The 27,531-nt window shown below is 39.7% G+C and overlaps 2 protein-coding genes and 1 long non-coding RNA gene across 13 annotated transcripts; 1 reads left to right on the top strand and 2 right to left on the bottom strand.

Annotated features, from left to right (window-relative positions):
• The first annotated feature begins 3,162 nt into the window (after positions 1 to 3,162).
• On the top strand, positions 3,163 to 6,086 carry LOC147127480 (uncharacterized). Of its 3 annotated transcripts, XR_015084354.1 has the most exons (10): positions 3,214 to 3,322; positions 3,583 to 3,728; positions 3,808 to 3,909; positions 4,061 to 4,105; positions 4,533 to 4,660; positions 4,811 to 5,110; positions 5,182 to 5,450; positions 5,512 to 5,662; positions 5,746 to 5,807; positions 5,888 to 6,086. It is a non-coding gene; the product is annotated as an uncharacterized LOC147127480 (long non-coding RNA). The 3 variants fall into 3 exon arrangements; XR_015084353.1 differs by lacking the exon at positions 3,583 to 3,728 and having other exon boundaries at positions 3,163 to 3,322; positions 4,816 to 5,110; XR_015084352.1 differs by lacking the exon at positions 3,583 to 3,728 and having other exon boundaries at positions 3,163 to 3,322.
• Positions 4,398 to 10,674, bottom strand: LOC147127479 (uncharacterized). 7 transcript variants are annotated; one of them, XM_086021047.1, is made up of 10 exons: positions 10,612 to 10,668; positions 10,445 to 10,521; positions 10,269 to 10,355; positions 7,467 to 7,558; positions 5,859 to 6,051; positions 5,532 to 5,633; positions 5,367 to 5,447; positions 4,997 to 5,053; positions 4,784 to 4,848; positions 4,398 to 4,712 (listed from the first exon to the last, which is right to left on the bottom strand). In XM_086021047.1, exons 5-10 carry the CDS (start codon positions 6,008 to 6,010, stop codon positions 4,654 to 4,656), a joined length of 516 nt encoding a protein of 171 aa, XP_085877173.1. In that variant the 5' UTR covers positions 6,011 to 6,051; positions 7,467 to 7,558; positions 10,269 to 10,355; positions 10,445 to 10,521; positions 10,612 to 10,668; the 3' UTR covers positions 4,398 to 4,653. The 7 variants fall into 7 exon arrangements, with proteins under 7 accessions (XP_085877173.1, XP_085877174.1, XP_085877178.1 ...); XM_086021048.1 differs by lacking the exon at positions 10,445 to 10,521 and having other exon boundaries at positions 10,612 to 10,674; XM_086021052.1 differs by having other exon boundaries at positions 4,398 to 4,709; positions 10,445 to 10,662.
• Positions 10,675 to 13,291: 2,617 nt separating this feature from the next.
• Positions 13,292 to 19,024, bottom strand: LOC147127478 (uncharacterized). Of its 3 annotated transcripts, none has more exons than XR_015084350.1 (6): positions 18,908 to 19,024; positions 17,153 to 17,244; positions 15,652 to 15,839; positions 15,313 to 15,421; positions 15,145 to 15,231; positions 13,292 to 15,105 (listed from the first exon to the last, which is right to left on the bottom strand). XR_015084350.1 is itself a non-coding variant. In XM_086021054.1 (5 exons), the coding sequence occupies exons 1-5, from the start codon at positions 18,942 to 18,944 to the stop codon at positions 15,199 to 15,201; spliced, it is 459 nt and encodes a 152-aa protein (XP_085877180.1). In that variant the 5' UTR covers positions 18,945 to 19,024; the 3' UTR covers positions 13,292 to 15,198. The 3 variants fall into 3 exon arrangements, 1 of the variants encoding a protein (XP_085877180.1); XR_015084351.1 differs by having other exon boundaries at positions 13,292 to 15,084; XM_086021054.1 differs by having other exon boundaries at positions 13,292 to 15,231.
• Positions 19,025 to 27,531: the final 8,507 nt, after the last annotated feature.

The raw sequence follows: 27,531 nt of genomic DNA, 5'->3' as shown, positions 1-27,531 counted from the left end.
CTAGCACCAACTATGAATAATATGGATAGTACATGTTGCGGAACATTTCTGTTTGGAGTGATATACTTGACAGTTTAGAATGGCCATGTAGAGTAAGGCATTTTGGGGGGAAAAAAACGACCATGTATACTAAGGTGTTTTTTTTGGAAAAGAAATGACCATGTATAGTAAGGCGTTTTTGTGGCAAAAAGCGACGATGTATAGTAAGGGTAAGGCGTTTTTTTTGCTAAAAAAAAAAAACGACCATGTATAGTAACGGTATAGTAAATTTTTGGGGGGCCGGGGGGAACGACCATGTATATAGTAAGGAGTTTTTTTGGGTGGGAAATGACCATGTATAGTAAGGCGTAAAAATGTCTTATCACAGCATCTTAAAATAACTGAATTTAACATTTGTGACTGTGTGTGTGGATGTTTTGTTTTTGACTGAAGCAGACAAGAAGACACTTGATTTATTCAAGCACTTTATTCACAATCACCAATAAAGCAAAGTAACAAACGTACAAGGACTCTTTGTCGTTTCCGTCTTCAATTTCAAACCAAGTTGACGTGGCAAACTCTTTCCTGATGGATGACATCATGAAGTTAGCTATTTGCAAAAACTGGTGGGGTGGGATTATTTGTTAGATTTGTGTTATCAATTTAGTCCACGGGGGATGTTAGCGGTGTAAATGAACACTTCAGAGGGCTGCCAAACGCCAGACTTGTGGCTACAATAGATAATTAATGTGCGTTGAAAATGCTTCTTTACTCAAAATCGTGACCTTTTTTGGATAAAGGTGGATACGAGCAGTGGTAGTAAATAATAGTTTATTGATAAATATTATACCATTTTGTGTCTCTTCGATAGGCTCAGGCTCCCGCTCTGCAGAAACACATCTTCAGTGACGACTGTCACCAACAGCCAAGATCATGAAGCCTTGAGACAGTATGTCGGCTTGATACATCAGTCAGAGGTGCTTGACTATAAACGTTATGTTATGAAAGCCTCGATTATAAAATTACCTACGCGTTTGGTATCATAACTGCATGTCTGATGTTTCTAGCAAAACATTGAAAATAATTCAACGTGTTATTATTAATTTAATGACGCAAAACAACTCAAATACGAGGGACTCCGACCGGTTAACGAGGGTGAGGCTCCCTCTAGTGGTTGTTTACCGGTATCTCAATGGGAAAGACGACAGGACCGGAGAGTGAAAACTGCGTAATGCCACAAAACTGCGAACAATCACCACGAAAATTCATGTGGTCATCTATATTCATACGAACTAAAACCTCTGAAATTACCACACCGATCATCCCAATATTTTGCATTTCATAACCACCGCATAGAAGCTTAGTGAGTGTCATGGAGTGCAAGACAACCTCCAGAAAATCCAAAACACTGTACATCAGTTATACACCTATGCACTGTCATACAAAGCCGCTTTTTATAAAATAAAGTAAAATAAATACAAATAGAAAAAAGAAAAGAAACGACCATGTACAGAAGGGCGAAAACGACCATGTATAGTAAGGCGTTTTTGGGAGTAAAAAAACAACCATGTATAACAAGGCGTTTTTTGGCCATTGTTGTTTTTTTCCCCCAAATACGCGTTACTATACATGGTCTTTTTTTTTTTTCCAAAAAAAAACATGGTGTTTTTTCCCCCCCAAAAATCACCTTACTAATTATGGTAGTTTTCCCCCCCAAAAAACACCTTACGGCTTATGGCTGTAAGGCATTTTTGGGATACAATACAGCCTCTCTCTCAACCTTCCAGCGGGGTTGTTCTTACCATCAAAGCATCTTAAAACGACTGAATTTAACATTTGTGACTGTGTGCGGATTTTTTTGCTTTTGACTGAAGCAGACAAGAAGACACTTGTATTATTCAAGCACTTTATTCACAATCACCAATAAAGCAAAGTAACAATCATTCGATGACTCTTTGTCATTTTTGTCTTCAATTCCAAACCAAGTTGAATTTGCAAAATCTTTCCTGATGGGTGACATCATGAATTTAGCAATTTGCAAACACTGGTGGGATTATTTTTAGATTTTAGTGGTGTGATTTAGTCCAGCAGGGGACAGTGTAAATGACCACTTCAAGAGGGATGCCAACCATCTCTCCAAATGTATTTCCTTTTTTCGAAACTGCTTGGAGACCTGCAAGGAAATTTGCGGCATGAACTGTTGAGCATTGTACCGTAAATACGATCAAAATTTTTGAAAGTCCTCCGTCAAGGTGGCAAAATGGTATAAGACTTGGAGTGGGACTCGGGCGACACGGGTTCGATCCTCACTCTGTGTTCCATTTACGAATTAAACGGAGAACAAAGTAAGATTCGAACCCGAGTCTCCCGAAGACTAATGCTTGTCATTAACCATTGGACCAAGCTGGATACTTTGTAATTTGTTGGTTAGTCGTAATTATTAGTTCGAACATTGGGCATATACGATGAATACATCCCAAAATTTTGCAATTTTTCCATCGGAATGGCAAAACGGTATAAGACTTGCGCTGTGGTTCCGGCGACTCGGGTTCGCCCCTCACTCTGTGTTCCATTTACGAATTAAACGGAGAACATAGTAAGATTCGAACCCGAGTCTCCCGAAGACTGATCCTTGTTATTAACCATTGCACCAAACTTGATACTTCGGAACTCGGTGATTTGTTGTAATTATTGGCACGAACAGTGGGCATATACGATAAATACATCCCAAAATTTTGCAATTTTTCCATCAGAATGGCAAAATGGTATAAGACTTGCATTGTGGTTCCGGGGACTCGGGTTCGATCCTCACTCTGTGGTCCATTTACAAATTAAATTACGGGCTGCACAAGGTTCGAACCCGGGTCTCCACAACACTACGTGTTGTCACTAACCATTGTACCAAATTGGATATTGAACGTTACCCCGGTTTTCTGTATTTATAGCTTAATCTGAACATTATTCTCCCACTGCTTGAACTCGTTGATGACTATGACTAAGAGACCAAACGAGTGCAAGGGTGCGATAGTAGAGTGGTAAACGACTTGACGTCTCCTACATCGCAAAGTGGGTTCGAATCCCTTTGATGTCAGGTTACTTGAATTGTGTTATGTCCTCCCGTTCTTTTCATGTCAAACTCCTCCTTGGCATTCTGCTTTCTGCATAAAGTAAAAGTTTTCTTTTTCATTTTTTTTTTTCGGGAAGTGACGTAATCACCGGAAACCTATTTAAGTCAGGACAAACGCGCTAATCATTCTTTCTCACCGCTGACAGGCTCCGGTTGAGCTTGTCCTTCTGCTCCTCCGCACGCATCTCCACAAGATCATCGAAAACTTAAGACAAGGTGAGTGTACTGTTCATGCATTAAAAGCCTTTTCAAACGGCTTCACTGCTTTTGCACACCTTGGACGTAAAGTAACACTTTTGGCTTTTTTTTTAAGCACTAACATGCTAAGCTAAAACGTCTAGCGTTGGCAATTATCGTCTTCTACGACCCTAAATAAATTGCACTAAAACTCATTTTATGGGCGTACATGCTGATTAAATTATTGAACGCAATAATTTACGTTTTTAACCGTGGTTAAGTTCATGTTTGTTCAACAGCATTGCAGGCACTTCGTGGGACGATGACTATCGAAGCATTTGCAAACATTTTTTCCCCCAGCATCGATCTGGATGAAAGCGCCGTTTTGGGCTGTCCACTGGTGCAAAAAATAAAATAAAATGGACCGTAAAAAGGCCGACTTCCTGTACGTTTTTATGTGGATTCAGAAGTAACCCATTTTAATCAAGTGTATCTAATTGTCTCGTTTTTTTTTTTGTCCACAGGTTTGCATTTCAAACAGAACGGCCAGATTGACAGCAGAATAGCAGAATCCTGTGTTTTTAATATACAAGATATCATTTTTAAACAGACGAAATTGAGTATCTGTGAGTATTTCTTTCTACGAGCTCACATCTTTAACACAGTGGCCCAAATTAATGACACTTAGAATGGCTCACTTGAAAAGGCAGGTTGCTAAGCCACTAGCTTACAAGCCTGAACATTTAAAAGTAGCACGCTTGTTACCATGTCTTTCAGGCCACCATGCTGTTGAGGAGACGTCCAGCTCTGCTCTCCTCACTGGTAAAACACACATGCTTTTATACATGTACAAATGTTTATTTCAGCAGGCGCTAACCATGATTGATACAATCAATCAGCAGAGGTGTGTCAAATCCAGGTACAGAAAGTAAAACCCCTGCCACAGTTTGGCTTTAGCCACAGGTGCTTCTACTTAACCAGGTCCGGGGAGCTCGTTACCTGCTGGTTGAGTAGAAACACCTGTGGCTAAAGCCAAACTGTGGCAGGGGTTTTGCTTTCTAGACCTGGATTTGATACACCCGAGTCATGCACTCAATGACACTTTGTTTTTGGGGGGGGGGGGGGGGACTTGTATTGCTGCAGGAAGAAGCCCCAGCCAAGATTCTGGATGAGACTGAAGGAGGGTGAGGAGACCTGGTGACTTTCCAGCAGCATCAATTGCCAACTTTTTTTCACTCTTTTTCTGCAGTCATGGTGGAGCTTCACTGAGAGCTGTGAATCAAGACTGTGATGTATGAACTGTCCTGCTCCTGTCCGCCTGGTGGCGCTGAAGAACCTGATCCATTCAGCATGGATCAACTTGTGACCTCTTATAAGGTTCGGACGTGTTGCCAAAACTGAATCACAGTACTTGGTCTCGGTGGTGCTGCTGCAGGCAATCAGGAAACATAGCATCAAGATCAACATGCTACAAAAAACTGATGTTTTAAGAGGATTCACCTGCTTTTTCTTTGACTTTGCATGCAGTGCAGCTTCCAGTACGAGTGCCACCTGGGACTCTCGACCTGCTGGGCAAAGAGACAAATGCTACAGAAACGTGTGGAAGCTCCTCAAAGCTGCCTACATTGTCAGTGTTGAGACGTGCAAATAAATATTCTAAATGGCAGCTTGACTGGTCTCGTTTTTTTATCCATCCTGGAGAAGTCTCCTCACCAGTCCAGTTTCAGGAGCTCTGCCTGCTCTTCAATGTTCATCGCGCTCGACCAGCTGCTGCAGGAGAAAGGTGAAGTCAACCAAAATGAGTCGCCATGTTCCTTGTCATTACAGGTACAACACTACATTCATGCCATGGCAGTTGCTGATGCTACAAGCTTTGACTCTCATGTCTTTTGGCTTAGGGCCACACACTAGTCGGTGCGCTCCTTGCTGGCCAACTGTCGACTTCACATCATCCAACTTGAATGGTGCGCAGCAAGAATCTTGCCATGGTGTTCACGATGACTGCATTAATGAAGAGCTCCTGCAGAAGCGTACAGTCAGACGTAACTGCGTTTCTGGTAAGTCATAATTGGTGTCTACTCACATGTTGTCATGCAGATGGAGCCACTGGAGTGCTCCAAGGTGAAACGTGACCCAGTGCGTCTGCATGAGGATGAGCCCACTGCTGGTAAGAAAAAGGTAGTGTTCCAGTTGTCTCGACAAAGTTGAATTTTTGTTCTTGTGTCCAGTGTGGCGCACGATCAAGTACCTCCTCACAGCCCGAGACCAGCGCAGAGCCGCATGCCAGCAACACTTTTGCTTGTCTGCTTCCTCATCCACAAGGTGCTGAAGCCAAACTTTGGGGCAGCCTGTGAAGTGGGAGACATTTACACTTAGACGGTATGCTCTTTAAATGCTTTCCATTGCACAATCCTCATGACAACTTTTTTGATCAAATTGTTTTTTTTTCTTCCCCTTTCTAGGCAGCGAGGAACATGATCAGCTTCCACCATAAAGCAGCTGTGAACACTTGTCTGGATTGCTGGTAGGCTACAAGCCCAAAACGTATTTTTCTGCACCATACGTTGACTTAACTTTTGACTGACGGATGTCTTTTTGTCTTAGGTCCACACGCTTGTCCAGGTTCCTCTCGCTGGCCGACCACTTCACCAAGCAAGGTCCCGACGCTTGTCTTCGTTCTTCTGGCTGGCCGACCACTTCACCAAGCGGCAACAAGCAGACTGTCATCCAACTTGCAACTTGTTTTTTATGCTTTGTGATTGTCTACTCTGCAAAATAAATAAAGCTTGATTTACAAACAACACTTGAACTCTCAACTCCATTCTTAAACACATCATAAAAATCCAACTTTATGAATCTTAAATTAAAAAAACAAAAACCTAAAAAAAAAAAAATCCAGAAATTTTTTTTTTCTAAATATTTTTTTTTTCTGAATTTTTTTTTTTTCAAAATTTTTTTTTCGTAGGTTTTTTTTTTTTTCCTAAAATGTTTTTTTGGAAAAAGACTGGAAAGTGGGCGTGGCCAGGCGGGCATGAAGCTCCCTGATTCGCTGATGGCTCTGGAAGTGGGTGGAGCAATTGAGATACAACGCTCTGATTGGTCGAAAAGTGGGCGTGGTTATGCAAATGAGCAGCGGCGTGATTGGTGGGATTCGGAGTGGGCGTGGCCATGTGCATTTTGAAGCGCTGTGATTGGTCGGTTTTGTAAAAGTGGGCGTGGCTATGCAAATTAATGCATTCTGATTGGTTATGCAAATTCGAGCTGCTCCACGATTGGTTGAAGCAAAATTAGGCGGAGTTGGGAGGCGGTCCTAGCAGCAGATAGGTTTTCGGCGGCACTTTTGAGTCTTCAGGTCAAAGTTGCACTTCAGTCACTACATGGGACACAAGTCTTTTACTGTTCCCCTCCATCTCACATGACTCAAAGCTCGATGAATTTAAAGATTTCTCGAGTTTTGAGTCATGAGGAGACAAACAGGAGTAGTAATGTTACACTTGGGTCCACAGTAGCAGTGACTGATGTGCAACTCTCACCTCAAGACTTCAAGCAGCCTTTGAAGAGTTTTCCACTGCAGTGACCAGCATGCATGAAAGGCTTTAAATGAGGACAGATTTACAAGTAAAAAACAAAGACTCATATTCAAGTTGAACAATTTATTGTGCACAAAAGCTAACATAATTTAAAAGCATTTTACAGTCAATGTTTGTGTGGGCTAACTCAGGTTGCACACACAAACATTGACGACAAGCAGTTTAAGTTTTGTGTGCTCGACAAGCTCATGTGTGATGTCACTTACTTCTAACGACACACGCAAACTTAGTAGATGTGGCGCCAAGGGGGACGGGAGCACATCTGACATCTCTCACAGGGACAAAAACTAAGTGCCAGCTACTGCACAACATTATCATCACACACTTCTGGACATGTTTTAAAATGACACTCATATGAACCAGGTTAGTTAAAAAAAAAAAAAATTACATTATTCTTTCAACTGACTTGGCCCACATCATTGTCATTTAAAAACATGTCCAGAAGTGTCTGACGATGTTCGACATAGACAACCTATGTGTGGGCAGAAGCTTAAGTTGAGTGAGAGAGAGGTCGGCGCACTCACATCCACCTTGTGGTGCAAGGTGACATCACACATCAGCTCCTCAAGCACACAACACTGCTTAATACTCACACGGGCCGAAATGCAGGTTGATGACCCTTCCGCATGTCCCACAAGTCTGTCGGCTGCACCTTTGAGCCCCAAGCCTCCTCCATCCGGTCAGCCTGAAAACAAAAGCAGTGAGTAACACTCTTCTGCACAGAAAAAAAGATTTAAAAAAAATAATAATCTTAAGATTAAAGTCGTACTATTAGGAAAATAAAGTGGTGTAGTTTCACTTTGAACACATACATTTTCAAATGTGCCCACACAAGTAATGCATCTGTGTGAGCAATCAGCAGCTGGCTTTCTCTCCTCACCTGACTTCCAATGAGCAATTCATGCTCCTTTCAATCAACTGGTCAACCAGGGCTTCAAAGTCCACCCACTGAAAAAACTCAGTTTACATGCTAAAATATTGAGTAGTTCAATATTGTTCAACTGTACACAAAAAGTCAAATTACTACAACCGCCAACAAACTGCTCCTCTATCATATCCTTGACCTCCCCTTGTGAAGATATCACTTTACTCTTGTCATTTTACAACACTACATTATCTAAACAGTCTATGACTTTCTATTTTATCAAAAGTATACAATTTCTTAAGTTGACAATGTAAAATGACAACTTCAAATCTCGTAGCACAATTATTTTGTCTGTATTCAAATGTGGAACTATTCATTTAGGAAATAACAGATTCAATTGTCCGTGAATACAGTCTTGGACTCTAATGTTTGATTTTTTTTCAGGATCAATGTATACATTTCATGACATTCTGAATAATTTAAAGTTGTTTTATTTATTTTATCTTTTCTTTTATATATATATATATATATATATATATATATATATATATATATATATATATATATATATATATATATATTTTAAATGTAATGGCTTTTCTATTTAATGACAAGGCCAAATAAAGAGCCTCCATACCCCAGCACAAAAAAAACTACCATTGGTCACCAACCTATCATCAAGGCACCTCTCAGTGAAGATGCACTTCTACACCACATACTCGAAGGTTTGGCACATTTGTTTTATACAGATAAAACAAATTTGAAGTTCGGCTGTCAGCTCTCCTTTCACTGCTTTTTAATGATGTTTTAAGTTTTTGCCATGGTATCGCTTCCTTATTTTGTCTCCTTTTAAAGTTTTATAAAATAATTGACCTGATTTGTCAGCCCTTGCTTGTTACCAGTGCAAAGGTTACTGTCGAGCCCTGCAATTGAAGGGAGGAGAAAGGTGGTGACAATAAGTCATTCAATTAATTAGTAAAAGGCAAGTTGTTGTTTTTTTTACTATGGTACTGGACAGGATGGGAGGGGAGTGAAAATATACTCCCGTGTCACCCTCTAATGCAGGGGTGTCAAAGTCAATGGACGGAGGGCCAAATAAATTTAGCTACAAGCCCAGGACCGGACTGATCGAATGTTCATTGAAATTTTTTTAAATGTCCAGATTGGATCGGGTCCTCCATGCCTGCTGATGAAGGCCTTCATGATATATTTCTGTAATATATTTCTTTGCCTAAAATTTAATATCCACAAATCCAAATTTAGTCACGCAAAACCTCTCCGAAATTTTCGATGCAGAAACCAGACAGTATATAAATTCTATCCTGGATTCTAAAAATATGAAAGATTAAGACTGTTGCTTTATGTTATTTATTTAGAATTTTTGTTTAAAATCCCCCTGGCTCTTCTTTTTTGTTTTCTTTGTGTATTATGTATGTATTAATAACTTTGTTTGGTTTGTTAATAAAAAGAAAAAAAAAAAAAAATATATATATATATATATATATATATATATATATATATATATATATATATATATATATATATATATATATATATATATATATATATATATATATATATATATATATATATAGAGAGAGAGAGAGAGAGAGAGAGAGAGAGAGAGAGAGAGAGAGAGTTGTGTTGTTTCTGAGATTAATGAATATATCGCGCATCTTTCTGGATGGGAGGGGATGCGAGCGAGCGGAGGACGAAGAGGAGAGCTGTTGCACTTTTTTGACTGAACGGTTGTCGTACTGTATTGGTGTGGGATGCGGCCCACATTAGCCGGTTGGACTAATAAAAACATGATAATTGAACTGTGTCTGACGGCGTGTTCTTTGAAGGTGCTACAATATATTATAAAGCCAGACGTCATCGGCAAGCGCGAAGGACCCGATCACATCTGCTACTCACACCAGCTTGCTGCGGTCTGCGGGCCGGTTCTAATAATAAATCAATATCATCCCAGGGGCCGTAAAAAACCTTCTCGCGGGCGAGATGTGGCCCGCGGGCCTTGACATTGACATATGTGCTCTAATGCAAGATGCAATTTCAGTTAGTTTTCATGTTTGTGAAAGTATTTAGTTAACTATAAAAAAAATAGATAACTTGCTACTCGATTATTATTTTTACTCAGTTTAAGTTTTATTTTATTTTGCAAAAAAGTTGCCAAATTGGCAACACTGAGTAACCTTAGATATAGTCACAAAGCTGTCAAGGTAACTAAAAACCTTTTTGACACCTGAGAATGCTTTTGAAATGAAGAAAATTCATGTTTCCTTTAATACGGCTAAACCACATTTATTAAATTTTAAACGTTAAATTTTTGTAAATTAGTGTAAATATTTACATGATAACAAATATACTCTATAATTTGAGTAACTTAAATATTTTCTCAAAAAGGTCTTAATAGACACGATTTACTAAAGGCATATTTAGAAAATAACATTGCGTCTCATTAGACCGTGCTGTTGTACCTCATGTTTTGACCGGCTGAAGAAATGGAAGAAAAAGCAGCATGCAGTACCTTTGAAGAAGATGTTGACGGTGACATGTGCAGGTAGACTACCAGCAGCAGGTTGGGAAGCCATCAGTCTTCCATTGTGGACATCAGCTTTGGTGTGGAAAACATATACAACCAGATCCAAGTCAAACGCTTTCCTTGATTGACAGCTAAGTGCTACTGGTGGGCGTCCTAGCTACCTGGCCACCTTTGTTGATATTGTTGTGCTAGGGAACTTCCAGTGACGTAGCGAGCAACAATAAACAAACTAGAGGGCCTAAGTGACGTAATTATGCTCCTTAATGGTGTACATATACATTTATATTAAAACGGCAAATAGACTGTCTAAAATTTTTAAATTACTCACTGAAACAGCTAGTAGTCACTGGAATATCTTCTCATTGAACCGGATGTATAGCCTTCTTCTTCTTCTTCTACTAATTCTTCTTCAAAGTTTTTGGCGGATTACATCTTCTTGGTGCGTATCGCCACCTACTGTACAAGAGATCGCAAAGGCATTTGGCAAGCAGACGTTATCCTCTGATGTTATCTACCGTAGGTAGGTCAAAGACAAAGTGATGTGTGTCGTAACTGAGAAAGATCAACTCCAATAGAAACAAAAGGGAATGTTTGAGAAAAATTGCCTTAATTGCAACGTCTCTTGCTTTCCAACACTGCATCGTGTATACAACATTAACACAGTTATGAATAATAATAATTTTCTGCGCCTTTTGGTGTTGGAAGATTAAACAAAAACAAAAAACAAAAACAAACAAAACAAATAATAATAATAATAATAATGATAATAATAATAATAATAATAATAATACATACATACATACATACATACATACCTGGAGCCTATACACCTCCATAGTTTGTTCTAGTGTCCAATGTTTTGTCAAAATTGGCATCACTTTGAGACTTCCACTTGCCATTCTCACTTCAGTGAGAGATAAGTGGTTGTGTTTCATTATTTCTTCTCATTTAAAACAAGCAAAACCTGTTGTTTTCTCAAACATTTTGGTCATTTTTATTTTTGTTTAGTTGTCTTGTTTTGTTTTTCAATCCACTATATCTGTTTTGAGGTTTAACCTTGACACATCAGATGCCGCTCCTTACCTTTCCACTCTAAATATCTTTTTTCTTTTTTCTTTTTTTTTAACGGACAGCCGCAGAATGGGTGTTATATATTTAAATGTAACATCTCTTGAATTAAAAATGGCTGTCATTACTCACGTTAAATTACATGAAGTTCCGGTCACGCCCATTCAGCGAATCACAGATGCCAGCAGGCAGGCGTGTTGTTTGTTCGAACAAGCTCGGTTGTTGACAGACGCACTCAACATTAGCAACGAAGATACAAGATATAGTGTGGTCATGCCTAATGTGAGTTGAGTTATTCTCGCGACGCGTTAAGTCAATACAGTTTGCGAATCTGTACATTTCCACCGGAGCCAAACGGCTTCGAGATAAAAATAATAATCGACCCCAAAAACCCTGATCGCTTAAAGTTATGGTGCACCTGTCTGAAGCTATGAATACAAAATCCAAGGAGACGTCGTCGGTTGGGCGTTCTGGAGTCATGCAATTGTCAAAAATTGGATCAGGATGAAAATGACTTTAACACTTAAATTGTCTCACCCAAGTAAATCGCATAAAAGCCTACTTGCATGACAAAAAGACTAACACAAGTAGTTTTTGGGTTTTTTTTTTTTTTGTTTTCATTTTTTAGTAAGAAAGGGGTTAAAGTAGGTTTTTCGGGTTTTCGCGAAGTTGTTCTTTTAGTTTTAAAGACGAGTTGTTGTTATCCTTTCGGCTTTTCCACTAGACTATGGGTAAGATTTTTTTATGTTTTGAGTTTGGAGATATTGATTGAAAATTCGACCCCCTTGCACCAACTATGAATAATATGGATAGTACATGTTGCGGAACATTTCTGTTTGGAGTGATATACTTGACAGTTTAGAATGGCCATGTAGAGTAAGGCATTTTGGGGGGTGGTGGAAACGACCATGTATACTAAGGTGTTTTTTTTGCTAAAAAAAAATCACCATGTATAGTAACGGTATAGTAAATTTTTTGGGAGGCGGGGGGAACAACCATGTATATAGTAAGGAGTTTTTTGGGGTGGGAAATGACCATGTAAGGCGTAAAAATGTCTTATCACAGCATCTTAAAATAACTGAATTTAACATTTGTGACTGTGTGTGTGGATGTTTTGTTTTTGACTGAAGCAGACAAGAAGACACTTGATTTATTCAAGCACTTTATTCACAATCACCAATAAAGCAAAGTAACAAACGTACAATGACTCTTTGTCGTTTCCGTCTTCAATTTCAAACCAAGTTGACGTGGCAAACTCTTTCCGGATGGATGACATCATGAAGTTAGCTATTTGCAAAAATTGGTGGGGTGGGATTATTTGTTAGATTTGTGCTATCAATTTAGTCCACGGGGGATGTTAGCGGTGTAAATGAACACTTCAGAGGGCTGCCAAACATCTCTCCAAATGTGTTTCCTTTCCAATTTCGAAATTTCTCCGCCAAGATGGCAAAATGGTATAAGACATTGCGTGAGACTCGGGTGACCAGGGTTCGATCCTCACTCTGTGTTCCATTTACAAATTAAATGGAGAACAAAGTAAGACTCGAACCCGAGTCTCCAGAAGACTATGTATTGTCATTAACCATTGGACCAAATCAGATACTGAATGTAGGCTTGGTTGGTTGTATTTATATCTTAGTCTGAACACCATTTTGCTCCCACTGTCTGAACTCTTCGATGAATATGACTAAGAGACCGGAATTATTCCAGGTGAGCAATAGTAGAGTGGTAATCAACTTGACATGTCATGCATTGCGAAGTGGGTTCGAATCCCACTGATGTTGGAGCGCTCAACTTGGATATTATCACTTGTTTTTATACATGTCATACAACTCCTTGGCAATCTGCTTTCTGCGCTCATTTTTTTTTTTTTTTTTTTGGGGGGGGGGAATGAGGTAATCACCGGAAACCTATTTAAGTCAGGACAAACGTGCTAATCATTCTTTCTCACCTCTGACAGGCTCCGGTCGTGCTCGTCCTTCTGCCGCTCCGCACGCATCTCCACAAGATCATCGAAAACTTAAGACAAGGTGAGTGTGTTCATGCATTAAAAAGCCTTTTAAAACGCCTTCATTGCTTTTGCACACCTTGGACGTAAAGTAACACTTTTGGCTTTTTTTTTAAGCACTAACATTCTAAGCTAAAACGTTTGCTCTAGCGTTAGCAATTATCGTCTTCTACGACCTTAAATACATTGCACTAAAACTAATTTTATGCTGATTAAATTAATGAACGCAATAATTTAAGTTTTTAACCGTGGTTAAGTTCATGTTTGTTCAACATTAATGCAGGCACTTTGTGGGACAATGACTATCGAAGCATTTGCTCCTTTTTTTTTTTCCAGCACCGTTTTGGGCTGTCCACGGGTCCAAAACATAAAATGGACCCTAAAACGGCCGACTTCCCGTGCATTTTCATGTGGATTCGTAAGTAACCACATTTTAATAGTGTATCTAATTTTCTCGTTTTTTGTTTTTTTTTTGTCCACATGTTTGCATTTTAAACAACTGCCAGATTGCCAACAAAATGGCAGAATCCTCTGTTTTTAATATAAGATATCATTATTAAACAGACAAAATCAAGTATCTGTTAGTATTTTTTTTTTTTTTTTAGTCTCACATATTGAATACAATGGCTCACTTAAAGTCAGGTTGCTTAGCCACTATCTTGCAAGGCTGAACATTTAAAAGTAGCATGCTTGTTACCATGTCTTTCAGGCCACCGTGCTGTTGAAGAGACGTCCAGCTTTGCTCTCCTCACTGGTAAAACACATGCTTTCATACATGTACAAATGTTTATTTCAGCAGGTGCTAACCAGGGGGCCTCCTGTGATACAATCAATCAGCGGAGGTGTGTCAAATCCAGGTACAGAAAGTCAAAACCCTACCACAGTTTGGATTTAGCCACATGTGCTTCTACTCAACCAGTTCCGGGGAGCTCGTTACCTGCTGGCTGAGTAGAAACACCTGTGGCTAAAGCCAAACCGTGGCAGGGGTTTTGCTTTCTAGACCTGGATTTGATACACCCGAGTCATGCACTCAATGACACTTTAATTGTTTTGGGGGGGGGGGGGGGGGACTTGTATTGCTGCAGGAAGAAGCCCCAGCCAAGATTCTGGATGAGACTGAAGGAGGGTGAGGAGACCTGGTGACTTTCCAGCAGCATCAATTGCCAACTTTTTTTCACTCTTTTTCTGCAGTCATGGTGGAGCTTCACTGAGAGCTGTGAATCAAGACTGTGATGTCTGTCTTGCTCCTGTCCAACTGGTGGCGCTGAAAAACCTGATCCATTCGGCATGGATCAACTTGGCATATTAAGAGCACTCTCCTCAAAGCTGCCTACATTTTCGATGTTGAGACATGCAAATAAAAAATTCTAAATAGCAGCTTGACTGGTCCCTCATTTGTTTGTCCATCCTGAAGAAGTCTCCTCACCAGTTCAGCGTTTCAGGAGCTCTGCCTGTTCAATGTTCATTGCGCTTGACCAGCTGCTGCAGGAGAAGGTTCAAGTCTACAGTGAAGTCAACCAAAATGAGTCGCCATGTTCCTTGTCATTACAGGTACAACACTACATTCATGCCATGACAGTTGCTGATGCTACAAGCTTTGACTCAGGTCCACATGCTGGTCGGTGCACTCGTTGCTGGCCAACTGAAGACTTCACATCCAACTTGAATGGTGGACAGCAAGAATCTTGCCATGGTGTTCCCAATGACTGCATCAACTTGGAGCTCCTGCAGAACATTCAAACCTAACTGCATTTCTGCTTAGTAATATAATTGGTGTCTACTCACATGTTCCTTGTCGTGCAGATGGAGCCACTGGAGTGCTCCGAGGTGAAGCGTGACTCAAAGTTCGTCTGCATGAGGATGAGCCCACTGCTGGTAAGAAAAAGGTAGAATGTTCCAGTTGTCGACAAAGTTGAATTTTTGTTATGTCCAGTGTGGTGCATGATCAAGTACCTCCTCACAGCCCGAGACCAGCGCAGAGCCGCATGCCAGCAACACTTTTGCTTGTCTTGCTGCTGCTTCCTCATCCACAAGGTGCTGAAGCCAAACTTTGGGGCAGCCTGTGAAGTGGGAGACATTTACACTTAGACGGTATGCTCTTTAAATGCTTTCCATTGCACAATCCTCATGACAACTTCTTTGATCAAATTGTTTTGTTTTTTTCTTCCCCATTCTAGGCAGCAAGGAACATGATCAGCTTCCCTCGCAATGCAGCTGTGAACACTTGTTTCTTGATTGCTGGTAGGTGACAAGCCAAAAACGTATTTTTCTGCACCATACGTTGACTTAACTTTTGACTGACGGATGTCTTTTTGTCTTAGGTCCACACGCTTGTCCAGGTTCCTCTCGCTGGCCGACCACTTCACCAAGCAAGGTCCCGACGCTTGTCTTCGTTCTTCTGGCTGGCCGACCACTTCACCAAGCGGCAACAAGCAGACTGTCATCCAACTTGCAACTTGTTTTTTATGCTTTGTGATTGTCTACTCTGCAAAATAAATAAAGCTTGATTTACAAACAACACTTTAACTCTCAACTCCATTCTTAAACACATCATAAAAATCTAACTTTATGAATCTTAAATTAAAAACCTAAAAAAAAAATCCAGAAATTTTTTTTTTTCTAAATTTTTTTTTTTTTTCTGCATTTTTTTTTCGTAGGTTTTTTTTTTTTCCAAAAATTTTTTTTTGGAAAGAAAGACTGGAAAGTGGGCGTGGCCAGGCGGGCATGAAGCTCCCTGATTCGCTGATGGCTCTGGAAGTGGGTGGAGCAATTGAGATACAACGCTCTGATTGGTCGAAAAGTGGGCGTGGCTATGCAAATGAGAAGCGCTGTGATTGGCCAGTTTAGCAAAATTGGCCCTGGATATGCAAATTACCGCATTCTGATTGGTTATGCAAATCCCAGCTGCACCCTGATTGGTGGAAGCAAAATTGGGCGGAGTTAGGGGGCGGTCCTAGCAGCAGATAGTTTTTCGGAGGCACTTTGGAGTCTTGGTCAAAGTTGCACTTCAGTCACTACATGGGACACAAGTCTTTTACTGTTCCCCTCCATCTCAGATGACCCAAAGCTCGATGAATTTAACAATTTCTCGAGTTTTGAGACATACAGGAGTAGTAATGTTACACTTGTGTCCACAGTCGCAGTGACTGATGTGCAACTCTCACCTCAAGACACTCAAGCAGCCTTTGAATCGTTTTCCACTGCAGTGACCAGCATGCATGAAAGGCTTCAAATGAGTTGAGGGCAGATTTACCAAGAAAACGCAAAGACTCATATTCAAATTTGAACAATTTATTGTACAGAGAAGCTAACATGACAATTTAAAACATTTTACAGCCAATGTTTGTGTGGGCTAATTCAAGCTGCGCACACAAACATTGACGACAGGCCGTCGATGGAAGCAGCTTAAGTGTTGTGTGCTTGACGAGCTCATGCGTGATGTCGCTTACTTCTAATGAAACACACACACTGAGTAGATGTGGCACCAAGGTGGATGGGAGCACATCTGACATCTCTCACTGAGACAAAAAACTAAGTGCCATCTACTGCACAAAATCATCATCACACACTTCTGGACATGTTTTGAAATGACATTCATGTAAACCAAGTTCGTGAAATATATACTTTTTTTGTTGTTTGGTTTTTAATATGACATTATTTTTCAACTGACTTGGCCCATATCATTGTCATTTAAAAATATGTACAGAAGTGTCGGCGCACTCACATCCACCTTGTGGTGCAATGTGACATCACACATCAGCTCCTCAAGCACACAACAACAATCAATACTCACACGGGTCCAAATGCAGTTTGCCGTCCCTTCCGCATATCCCACAAGTCTGTCGGTTACACCTTCGAGCCTGAAGCTTCCTCCATCCACCCAGGCTGAAAACAAAAATAAAAGCAGTGAGTAACACTCTTCTGCATAGAAAAAAAGTTTTTTTTGTTTGTTTTTTTTTTAGATTAAAATCATATTTCCACACATTTTTAAATGTGCCCACACAGGTAATGCATCTGTGTGAGCAATCCGCTGGTGGCTTTCTCTCCACACCTGACTTCCAATGAGCAATTCATGCTCCTTTCAATCAGCTGGTCAACCGGGGCTTCAAAGTCCTCCCACTGAAAATACTCCTTTTATGAGCTAAAACGTTGAGTAGTTCAATATTTTTTAACCGTACACAAAAAGTAAAACTACTACAACCTTTTAAAAATACCATTTTACTTTTGTCATTTTACAAATCTACATTATCTTGGAAGCATATGACTTTCTTTTTTTTCAAGAATACACAACTTTTATCAAAAGTACCCAACTTTTTAAGTTGACAATGTAAAATTTCCAGTTCAAATCGCTGAGCACAATTATTTTGTTCCTTTTCACTTTGGCCCTAAGAATGGTTTGTATTACAATGTGAAATTATTCATTTGGGAAATAACAGATTCAATTGTCCATGAACACAGAATACTACAATTTTGAACTCTAATATTTAATAAAAAAAAAAAAAAAACAATCAGGATCAATGTGTATTTTTCCCGACCTTCTTAATCACTTAAATGTGTTTTTATTCATTTTGACAGTTTTTTTTTATTTAAAATTGAATGTGCATTTATGTAATGGCTTATCTATTTAATTACTTTTCATTCACTGAAAACGCCAAAGAAAGCGTCTCCATAAGCCGGCACAAAAAAGCAGCTACGATTGTTTTTTTTGAACGTGGAGTTATTTTGCTGCTGCTAACTCCTCTTTTACGCCGCAGCAACAGCAAAAAGAAGAACGTCGTCGTGTCAAGGCAAAACAAGCACGAGGGAAACAAAATACGACCGTTATTTGTTTTGCTAAATCAGGAGTTGTGTTAAATAAACACACAATAAAAGTTCGTTTTCCGTTTTTCATGTTCCAAGTTTTAAACGAAAAACGGGATACTGTATAGCTCGTTCAATGGAGACACCAACACTGCAACCTAGCGGCCGCGGGAGGGATGGCTTTTCAACAGTGTGAATACAGTACTGTATCTTGAAAAGGCGTGACAAATTGTGTCAATGTCAACAATAAACACGCGTGTCCACTGATCCACAAACCACCAACGTATATTCGACACTTCACACGCGGAATTTATGATAAATGCACACACACAACATTAAAAAATACACATGTGAAAATGGCGAATATATTTGTGGATCTGAAAAAAAAACGTGAAAATCACTTATGCGGTTGTGTGAATGATTTTGAGAGAAATCTCTTATATGTGAAGCCATCACTCTGCCATTGTGGACATTAGCTTTGGCGTGGAAAACATATAGATAACATTCAAGTCAAACGAGTTCCTTGACTGACGTTTTTGACAGCTGAGTGCTATTTGTGGGCGTACTAGCTGACTGGTCACTTTTGTTGTCATTGTTTTACATACCTTGCTAGCTTCCAGCGACGCAGCGCGGACCAATAAACAAACTACAGGGCCTAAGTGTCGTAATTATGCTACAAAGTTGTATACATACATACATTTACATATAAACGGCAAATGGACAGTTTAAAAATGTTTGAATTACTCACTGAAAACGCAGGTGGAATCACCGGTAGACCTCCTCATACAACCGGATGTGTACTCGTCTTCAAAGTTTTTGGGCGAAGTACATCTCCATGATGCATATCGCCACCTACTGTACAGGAGGTCGCAAAGGCATTTGGCAACATGGCATTTGCCAAGGTAACAGGACATGTGCAACCTAACTTTAATCTTTTTTTGTTTTGTTTTTGTTTTATTAACAAATATTGACCAAGCATTTCATTTTTTATTTCTTTTACCTTCCGAATTATTTTGAAAAACAAATGATACACTGATTTATTGCTACAATATGCGGCTGACACATTTTCATGCTTTATATCTTTTGAAACTTGGTGAACTTCAAGGCTATTACAACGTGGACTGAAATTCTTTGATGATATTATTTAGGTCATGTTTGTAATGCACAATATGTAAATCTTCACTGTTTACCCAGATGATGCATATTTGGTTTTGTCTGTAAGGAAATCCACAGAGGAGTAACCCCATTAGCGCACTACAGGATAAGCACACAGGGACCCTGGAGAGATCATTATGAATAAGCTGTTTGCTGGCCTCCTATATATAATTAACAATGCACAGAGAATAATTAGTTTAACAATAGTTGCATTATTGTGGTAATTGTTGAGGTTTGATGCAATTCAATTCATACAGGCAGAATTTTGCATCCAATTATATTAGATTCTGTAAGATTACATACCATAGGGTTAGAGTACAGCATAGGCTATTGGTGTTTATAAAAAAAATCATTGCGAACAATAAAGCTACGTAGAATAGTTTGAAAAAAGGAATTAACATGTGGTGGAAATATAATTTCCTTTTTCCTTTTCATGGTTTCTGTTTAAGACCTTTAGGTAAGGTATGTTTTGTTTGGGCAGAAATGGAATTGGGGCTAGCAAAGGCATATCCCACATTCCCCATGTGAGCTGTGAGTTGCGCATGACAGCTTCATATTTACACGTGAAGACAGCATGACCATAGAACTATTCCATGAGGGATGCCCCTCTGATTGTGTTCCCTCAACATGCAGCACAAGGAATGAAATGAAAACGAAAGCAAATATGTGTTTTTGGTGATAAAATAGACACAAATCTTTCATTTGAAAAACAAGAAGAATGAAAAGGCTCTCTGCTGTTTGTGATGAAAAAGATAAAGTCACTTTGATTCGCGTTCTTTTGGAAATTACATGAATTCACTTGAAGGAACAGGTGGGGAACTGGTTGTGTCCGTTTGTGGACCGTCTAGAGATGGTTCCCAGAGGCAATGGGCAAGCATTCAAACAAATGCCAGCTTCGTTTATCAGAACCCTGCCTCATCTCACCATCTAGCCGTCGCTTGCCAAGTGGTTCACAGGCTGCTGCATGCGAAAGGCGCAATTTCATGGGCTGTTGGCCAAACTTTCTGTATAGACAGGCTCAAGTTTGTTCAGTCATATAATTTAGCCATGTATTTAATGCAGTGATGAGTATGGTCAGATGTGGTCATGCAGCTTCAAATTCCACGACTGATTATTTGGCTATTTTGCACTCCAATTATTGCGCTTGATATACAACACACAAAGCTAAAACCACTCTAATAGTTACAATTCATCCAAACAAGAACTTTGTTTATTTGTGCGTTTTGATCCAAGAACAGGTTGCTAGTGAAAGGTCGCCTGTTATGCTCACACTGTATGCCTTTTTACGTCTTCATGGCTTCACAGTGATAGTTTAGCCTGAACTATGCTTTGTCTGTTTTCAGGTGATTTTGTGATTATGGGTGGAATTCAGTTACAAACATATTATTCTTTTTACAGGTTGTATTGTTACAATCGACAGGTCATTGTTACTCAGACAATAACTATGTTTTGCTTAGCAGAACTGGAACACACAATAGCACTGTTTGATTTGGATAACTTGATAAAAAATGCTATTATCCAGAAGAATACATTTAAAATGTTCATACCATAATACCACGGTAAATATATCCAGAAATAAATCAAAGTGTATTGACGGAATCTGTGTTGTCACTGATAAACTTAGTGATATGGAGATGGATAACATTTTCCAAATAAACATCTAGGGGAGTTTGAGTATTAACTTGGCAACAAGGGAAATAAAAATGCAGGTCCATCTCTAAAGGGTGAAAAACAAGCAATTTATACCTCAGCAATAGCACAGAGGTGAAGGATAATGAGAGCGGAATCCATTCAAAGAGGTCTCCATTCAGGCAATTGCCACTATTGCGTCATCCCTGTGGGACCACCCAAGTGGGTGAAACTACTCAGTAGCTATTTTGAAAACCTTTCTGTTGCTTTTCATTGACATGTTACTCAATTGTTCAAGAACTGCGGTCAAGACACAGCATGTGAAGCCTTTTATGAGACAAAGTGGGACAAAGTTATAGCAATTCATTACTTTGTGACCAGGTACCATTGATTTGACAGTGTGTGATATGCACAATCACACCTACAAATAGGCCTAATACTAAAATCAAATGTACATGCAAATGAAGTGAAAATATTGAAGCACAAGTTTGGCTTTCTGTTGTTGATTGGTTATGTACAGCTCAAAAATCTTGCCAAGAGGTCCTGCTGTTCAACGTGTAACAAGCCAAGGCCATGACAAGCATAAGGTAGCAGCTGGTCAGCGCCGTTTTCATTTGGAAATGAAAATGCTTTCATACATAAGCGCGGAAACACGCGCACATGCACAAGGAGTAGAAGAAAAGAGCCTCGGGTTGTTTCAAAAGTTCCAGATGAGCAAAACTTTTGAAGTTGTTGGATGTAAATGTTCTCCAGGTTTCATGTTGAGATGACTGGGCTAGCCTGGAGTCCATATTCTTCTTTTGATGATTCAATACCTGATCCAAAGGATTATGGTGCTCACACAGGACCCATGGGATGAAATGTAGCAAGAAAAACCGTGAAGCAAGGGGAAAAAAGTCAAATAAATGTGACTCCTCTTACCTTGTCATACAGTTTTCTTGTTGCGTCATATCTAATTTGATGGAGGGAAACTTTCTGTGCTGGCAAAATGTGCTTATGTTATGTTTTTTTTCTCTGCAGGTGCAAGTAGCATATTAACAAAGGAGACAAATGGGACTCAAACGGAGCTTTAGGGCATCATGGTGTTTCATGAGAATGCTGATCCAGTCAAATGAGTCTTGAAAACACAAACTTGGTGAGGAGGAGTTTGCTTGCCTAGTCAGGATTTTACATTCATCCAACCAAGAGGGCAGTCCTGACTATTTTTTCCCCCTTCTCTTTCTGTCTTCTATTGTTCTGCTTCATGGCTTCATCAGCATTTTCTTCCCATCAGAACGTGTGGGATTATGCAAGACATGCGGCATCAAATGATAGGTAACTTACCCCTTCTTTGTCTTTAAGTCCCCTAAATGCTGAGCAGGTGTATCTGGGAAGCCTGGAACAACACAACAAGTCAAGTCAGTCAAGCACTGTCAGCATATACATGCGTGCGGACACGCATGCACACAATAGGTCATGCACGCATGTAGCAATGCTTTTAGATATCAAGGTCAAATTGTAAATGAAAACATGCAGCTGGTGTACAGTACAATGACCATGTCAGTCATACAGTATATTATAAGCCATTACACTGGTTGTCCTTAAACCATTCTTGCATGTATTGTCAGTTTCTCCACTAAGCGGCTACACCGGATCCATTGTGTTGAAATATTCCCCCGCATGAAAGCAGGGCCAAGTCAGTCGAATACTTGTTAACTCAGCCCCGCTATTCATTGTGGCAGTGGCAACATAATGCGCAAGTTTCTCTTTCGTCATTTTCTGAATAGAAAAATGAGTGAATACTTTTCGAATAATCATATGAAAAATGTATGAAAACTACAATGACACAGATGTGTCTTCCAAGGCTGAGCAATTATTATTTCAATTGGCTCCAAATTGACATCCACCTCCTGCATATGCCTCAACAAAATCTACCTGGGTGGAAGTAAAGCGACTTCATGCAATATGCTGTGTAACATCGACGCTAGCCAATGAATAACAGAGCACTCTCTTATTTTTTTTATTTTTTTTGTTATTCGAAAAGACATGTTTTTCCTAATGGTAGCACAGGCCCTCAGTGGCATGTCCCAGAAATTCATCTGATGCTTTTAAACTCAAATTCATTGATTATTGGGTGTCACTGAGTAAATTGTCTCTGAGGCATTGTGTTTTATCTGTGGCATTGGGTCATCTTTTCAGTCATCACCCTTTTTTTTTTCTGCAGGAACTCACACTGTCCTTTTTAGTTGATAAAATCTCTCTATCCCTGCCCTTTTAAAAGATCCAGTTCAATACTTGTTCCATGTGCTGGAAGTTTCTGATCCTTTGATTAAAGTTGATTCATTTCTCTTCCTTGCAACTCATGGAATGAACTGAAACAGTTTTTGAATTTTACCTAAATTATTAAATATTTATTTTATTGTTTGCTTGTTAATTTGATATAATGACTGAAATGGTGCTAACATCGCAATTACAGAGTTCTTGTTTGATTCAGAAACATGTATCCAGCTGGTAAGCCAATGATCCATTAAACATACAGTGCCTACTTGGCCAATTCAAATGGACCCACTATTACATCCAGTAAATACTCTGCTCCGTTTAATAACACTATTAAAGTTTATTGTGCGATGAAAAGACTACCCAGAGTCCTTCATAGCAGTGCAGGGAAAAATGTGTACTGCAATTTGCACCACATTATCACTACTGCTCTGTTTTACTGTCAATGTAATGACCCATTGTGGTAAACAGTTTGTTAATGTGGTTGTAGGTACTATACATTTAATTCAGCCATCCAAGTTTGAAGGGTATTTATAGTCTGTTGCATCTTTAACATCGCCGTGCTTGGTAAAATACATTAACGGTGTGATGAAACGTTGCATCCTCTTCCCATGCGGTAGCGTCACCCTGAATTACACTTCGGTGGCTGCACAGTAAACCAAACAGGCTCAAGTGTAGCCTTGCAGGCAGTCAGTCATTCTGCCCAGCAACACCTTATCCCAGGCATGACAGATAAGTGTGTGTGTGTGTGTGGGGGGGGGGGGGGGGTCGTTGGGGGAGGCGGGGATGGCTGCGGTGTGAGTGCAAGGAATGGATGGCTGAGTTCGACGTTTTGGGAGTGACGGAGTGGTGGGTTACTTGAGCCTTAGCTGTGTAGGCACTGAAGTGTTTTCCTAGCATATTTTTAGGCTGAATAATGTGCCTCCGCAGATTTAAACTTTTGAGGTAGAGTCTTACTTCTGCATGTTGTTTTGTTTTATTTGCACAATAATATACCAGCACGTACACAAATGTGATTAGACTCACCCCACTTGAGCGATTTTATTCTATTTTTTCATTCAACAGCTGTTTAAATTTACTTCACATCACTGTCCATTGACATACTGTACATATATCATGTAAACAACTTTCATATGAGTTAAAATTCCAATAGTTTGATGTGATTGGCTGCGATATGCTGCATAATAGTTGTGTGGCAAGTGCGATGGCAGGAAACACCTGGCTGACTGATGGATTGCTATAGTTTAAGAGGAGTTTCAGCAAGAGGGGGCCAGCTATGCGGAGGGGGTGGGGCAGAGGAGGAAGAGGAACTTTCAGTAGAGCAGAGTCCATGACAGTTAGGGCACATGGGGGAAGGCAGGTGGTTCGGTTGTGATAAGGGATGAAAGAGGCAGTGAGACACACAGAGACTTGTGATGGCTTATTCTTAAAAGAACTGGACATGAGAACCCATGACTGGTTCCAGTCAGCAGTTGAAACAGATTCATGGATGAAAGAGGGTAGGGGCATGGTGTGTCAGTGATGGTGGATGCTCACATAGTGTCTTGGAAGGATAAACTAGGAAGCTATTCCCAGTATACCCATTCCTATCATTTTGTCTTTATACGCCACCAAAATTGATTTCAAATAAAAAAAAATGCATTAAAGCGTTTTGCAGTCTTTCATCTCAATTACGTGAGTTTCACTCAGATGTAGTGGTTACCTTTCTAAAAAATGTAATCGATCTAAGCATCCATTTTGAGGGGCTCACAAGTATTATGACCGATCAGTACTTCATTTCCTCTATCATCTTTGTTATGGTAAGGTTTCGAAACAGCAATCTAAAGTCATATACTACAAAACAAGCAGCCAACATTACTTTTAAAAAGACAGTAATATATGATTTTAATTCCTACTGCAATATTACACACCAACCTAATAAAAAAAAAAAAATGTGGGTTGCCACAACATGAAGAATCAATTCTATTAGATGTGTTATGGCATCAAAATAACATTTAGATCCTGTTAACTTGCAAGAGTCTGCTACAGGGGGTCTAAAACGGGTTTGGGTAATAGTTGGCTCCAACATGCAACAGATTTCAGAGCAAGAGATGATGTGTTTTCAAATCCTGTTAAGTCCATTTTGTTTGGCTCTGTGTGCGCAATTGTGTGTGTGCCGAAAAGGGACAGGAGATCATCAGATTAATAACTACCTCTTTTATTAAGAAAACGCTGTTACTTTGTTTGTTCATCTGAGCATGACCAACTAAGCCAATACACTCGCTGCTGCAGAGCTGATTATTGTCCATTATGTTTGTTTGGAGGACTTTGGTCGGACCCAAATGGATTAGGGCTGATTTAAAGACTAAAAAAGAGGGGATTTGAGGGGAGTGTGCAGTTGTGTACAGAAGCGGTTCCTGAAAGTAGGAAGCAAACACTTTGAAATAAGTCTGGTACTGTATAGTCTTGTTGCCTGGTGACTCTGTTGCTAGCTGCTCTGACAATGCAAGAGGATAATGAAATCTCTTGCTGTTCCAAGTCTCCAGGCAATGGCGCAAACAGAAGAGAGGAAATAAATATACTTCCAGTCTTTGTAGCCTGTGGATTACAACTCACTTAATAACCCCTTTTGCTCCAAAGCAATAGCTTGGGACATTATAAAGTATGACAAGAGAAAAGGAATAATTCCCACTGGAACCTCTGCTAGAACTGTAAAAGTTGCTTGTTTTTTCTCTCTCTTCACTTTTTATTCAAAATCACACGAGAAAACACGAACAAAGTTGAGGAGTGGAAAAAAAATGATATGCACTGAATGGCCACAAGAACTGAAAAATTCAATGAGAAGCAGTAGGAAGAGCTATAAATGGGTCACTGTCTTCATTTATTTATTATTGTATCTTATTCATAGCCTTCTTTCTTATTGTTCTTCTCTGTAATCTCTCCATCATACTTTGTATATACATTTTTTAACATTTAATTTTATAACACTTGTATGATGTTTGCTCTGAAATTTTCTATTTGAATTGTTTTCAAACACATTTTCTTTTTTTCTACTAGTGTATCCTTCAAGCGGAAGTCAACCCAAATATATTTTTTTCAAGAATATGTTCCCAGCAGGCCCATTAGTTGAAACACAGCATTCTGATTAATTTTGCGTTTGTGGAACATAAATTAAGCAGCAAAATGCACTCGTTTTTAGCCATCTCTGGGGGCGGCCATTTTGTCTTCTGTCGACTGAAAATGACATCACAACTGCTCACAACGACCAATCATGGCTGACCTGTGTTCTGAATCTGAGCCGTGATTGGTCATTGTGAGCAGTTGTGATGTCATTTTCAGTCGACAGAAGACAAAATGGCCGCCGCCCGAGATGGCTAAAAACGAGTGGATTAACACTTATTCCACAAATGCAATATTTATCATAATGCCCTGTTTCAAATACTGGGCTTGCATAGAACATGTTCTTGAAAAAAGAAAATGTTTGCGTTGACTTTCCCTTTAAAATCAATTGAACCAGCCAGACGCCTTTTCTGACTCTGGATAGCCCATAGCGATTGGCTGCATGTGTGTTATCATCTGAATTAAATAGCATGCCTTTCAATAAAAACCTTGTGAGCTACCAGCGACATTTTACTCACATTGAACTATGAACAGTCTCTTGAGTAATATTCTATTTGGACTATTGTTCCTCAATGGCAATTTCAGCCGCTTTGGTACTCTTCTCCATTCATACCTGTCATTAGTGAAGAGGCCTCCTCCGCCTCCTCTGGGCACGTCACCTCATGGAAGGTGTGAGTAGAATCTATTACAGCCACCTTTGGATTCCTGCTCAGAGACGATGAGAGACTATGAGGATCTACACTCGCTCTTGCCGCATGAATGTGAATGTATCTAACGTCTGCCCCCTTTACCTAACTATTTATTTTAAACATTGTCTCACTGCTGCCACTGACACTTACGCTTATTTTTCTGCCCACCTTCCTCATGTTACATAAGATATTTTATACAGACCTGGCATCTTGACAATTACTTGGAGCAAGGAAAACAACAGTCACATAGAAAAGCAATACAAAAAAAAAAATACATGACTGTCAAGTGATGACTTCAGGCTCTACCGCACAGAGAAGATAAACATGGATCACGTATAGCTGTGTGCGTTATTTTGTGCATGTGAAAGCATGCTCCCTGTGCTTCTAATTAGCTGATGTGTTCATTAGCTCTGTGAGGGGATTAGACGTGCAGTCAATCAGGGTGACGGGCTAAAATGTGACTCTTCTCTCTCTTGTAATTGCGCAAACTAGTGAGAAAACACCAATATTGCACACTGTTTCTTTTTCAGAGTTTCTCACTCCT

This window comes from Filicampus tigris, chromosome 21 (genome assembly GCF_054856515.1).
Source record: "Filicampus tigris isolate MCC_2025a chromosome 21, RoL_Ftig_1.0, whole genome shotgun sequence".
Lineage (NCBI taxonomy): Eukaryota > Metazoa > Chordata > Actinopteri > Syngnathiformes > Syngnathidae > Filicampus > Filicampus tigris.
Note: the sequence above shows the minus strand (reverse complement) of the source record. Positions and strands in the feature narration are given on the sequence as shown.

What these genes read in the sequence shown, in the direction of transcription:
- LOC147127479 (XM_086021048.1), bottom strand. Translation starts at nt 6,010, where the DNA reads ATGACAGTCTGCTTGTTGCCGCTTGGTGAAGTGGTCGGCCAGCCAGAA. An exon ending in AAAGACATCCGTCAGTCAAA is followed by an intron (nt 5,634 to 5,858) that starts AGTTAAGTCAAC and finishes CTCCCACTTCAC; the next exon opens with AGGCTGCCCCAAAGTTTGGC. An exon ending in CAAAGTCAAAGAAAAAGCAG is followed by an intron (nt 4,713 to 4,783) that starts GTGAATCCTCTT and finishes GATTGCCTGCAG; the next exon opens with CAGCACCACCGAGACCAAGT.
- LOC147127478 (XM_086021054.1), bottom strand. Translation starts at nt 18,944, where the DNA reads ATGAGGAGGTCTACCGGTGATTCCACCTGCGTTTTCA. An exon ending in TGATTCCACCTGCGTTTTCA is followed by an intron (nt 17,245 to 18,907) that starts GTGAGTAATTCA and finishes TTTTGTTTTCAG; the next exon opens with CCTGGGTGGATGGAGGAAGC. An exon ending in TGGTCTCGGGCTGTGAGGAG is followed by an intron (nt 15,232 to 15,312) that starts GTACTTGATCAT and finishes TTTTCTTACCAG; the next exon opens with CAGTGGGCTCATCCTCATGC.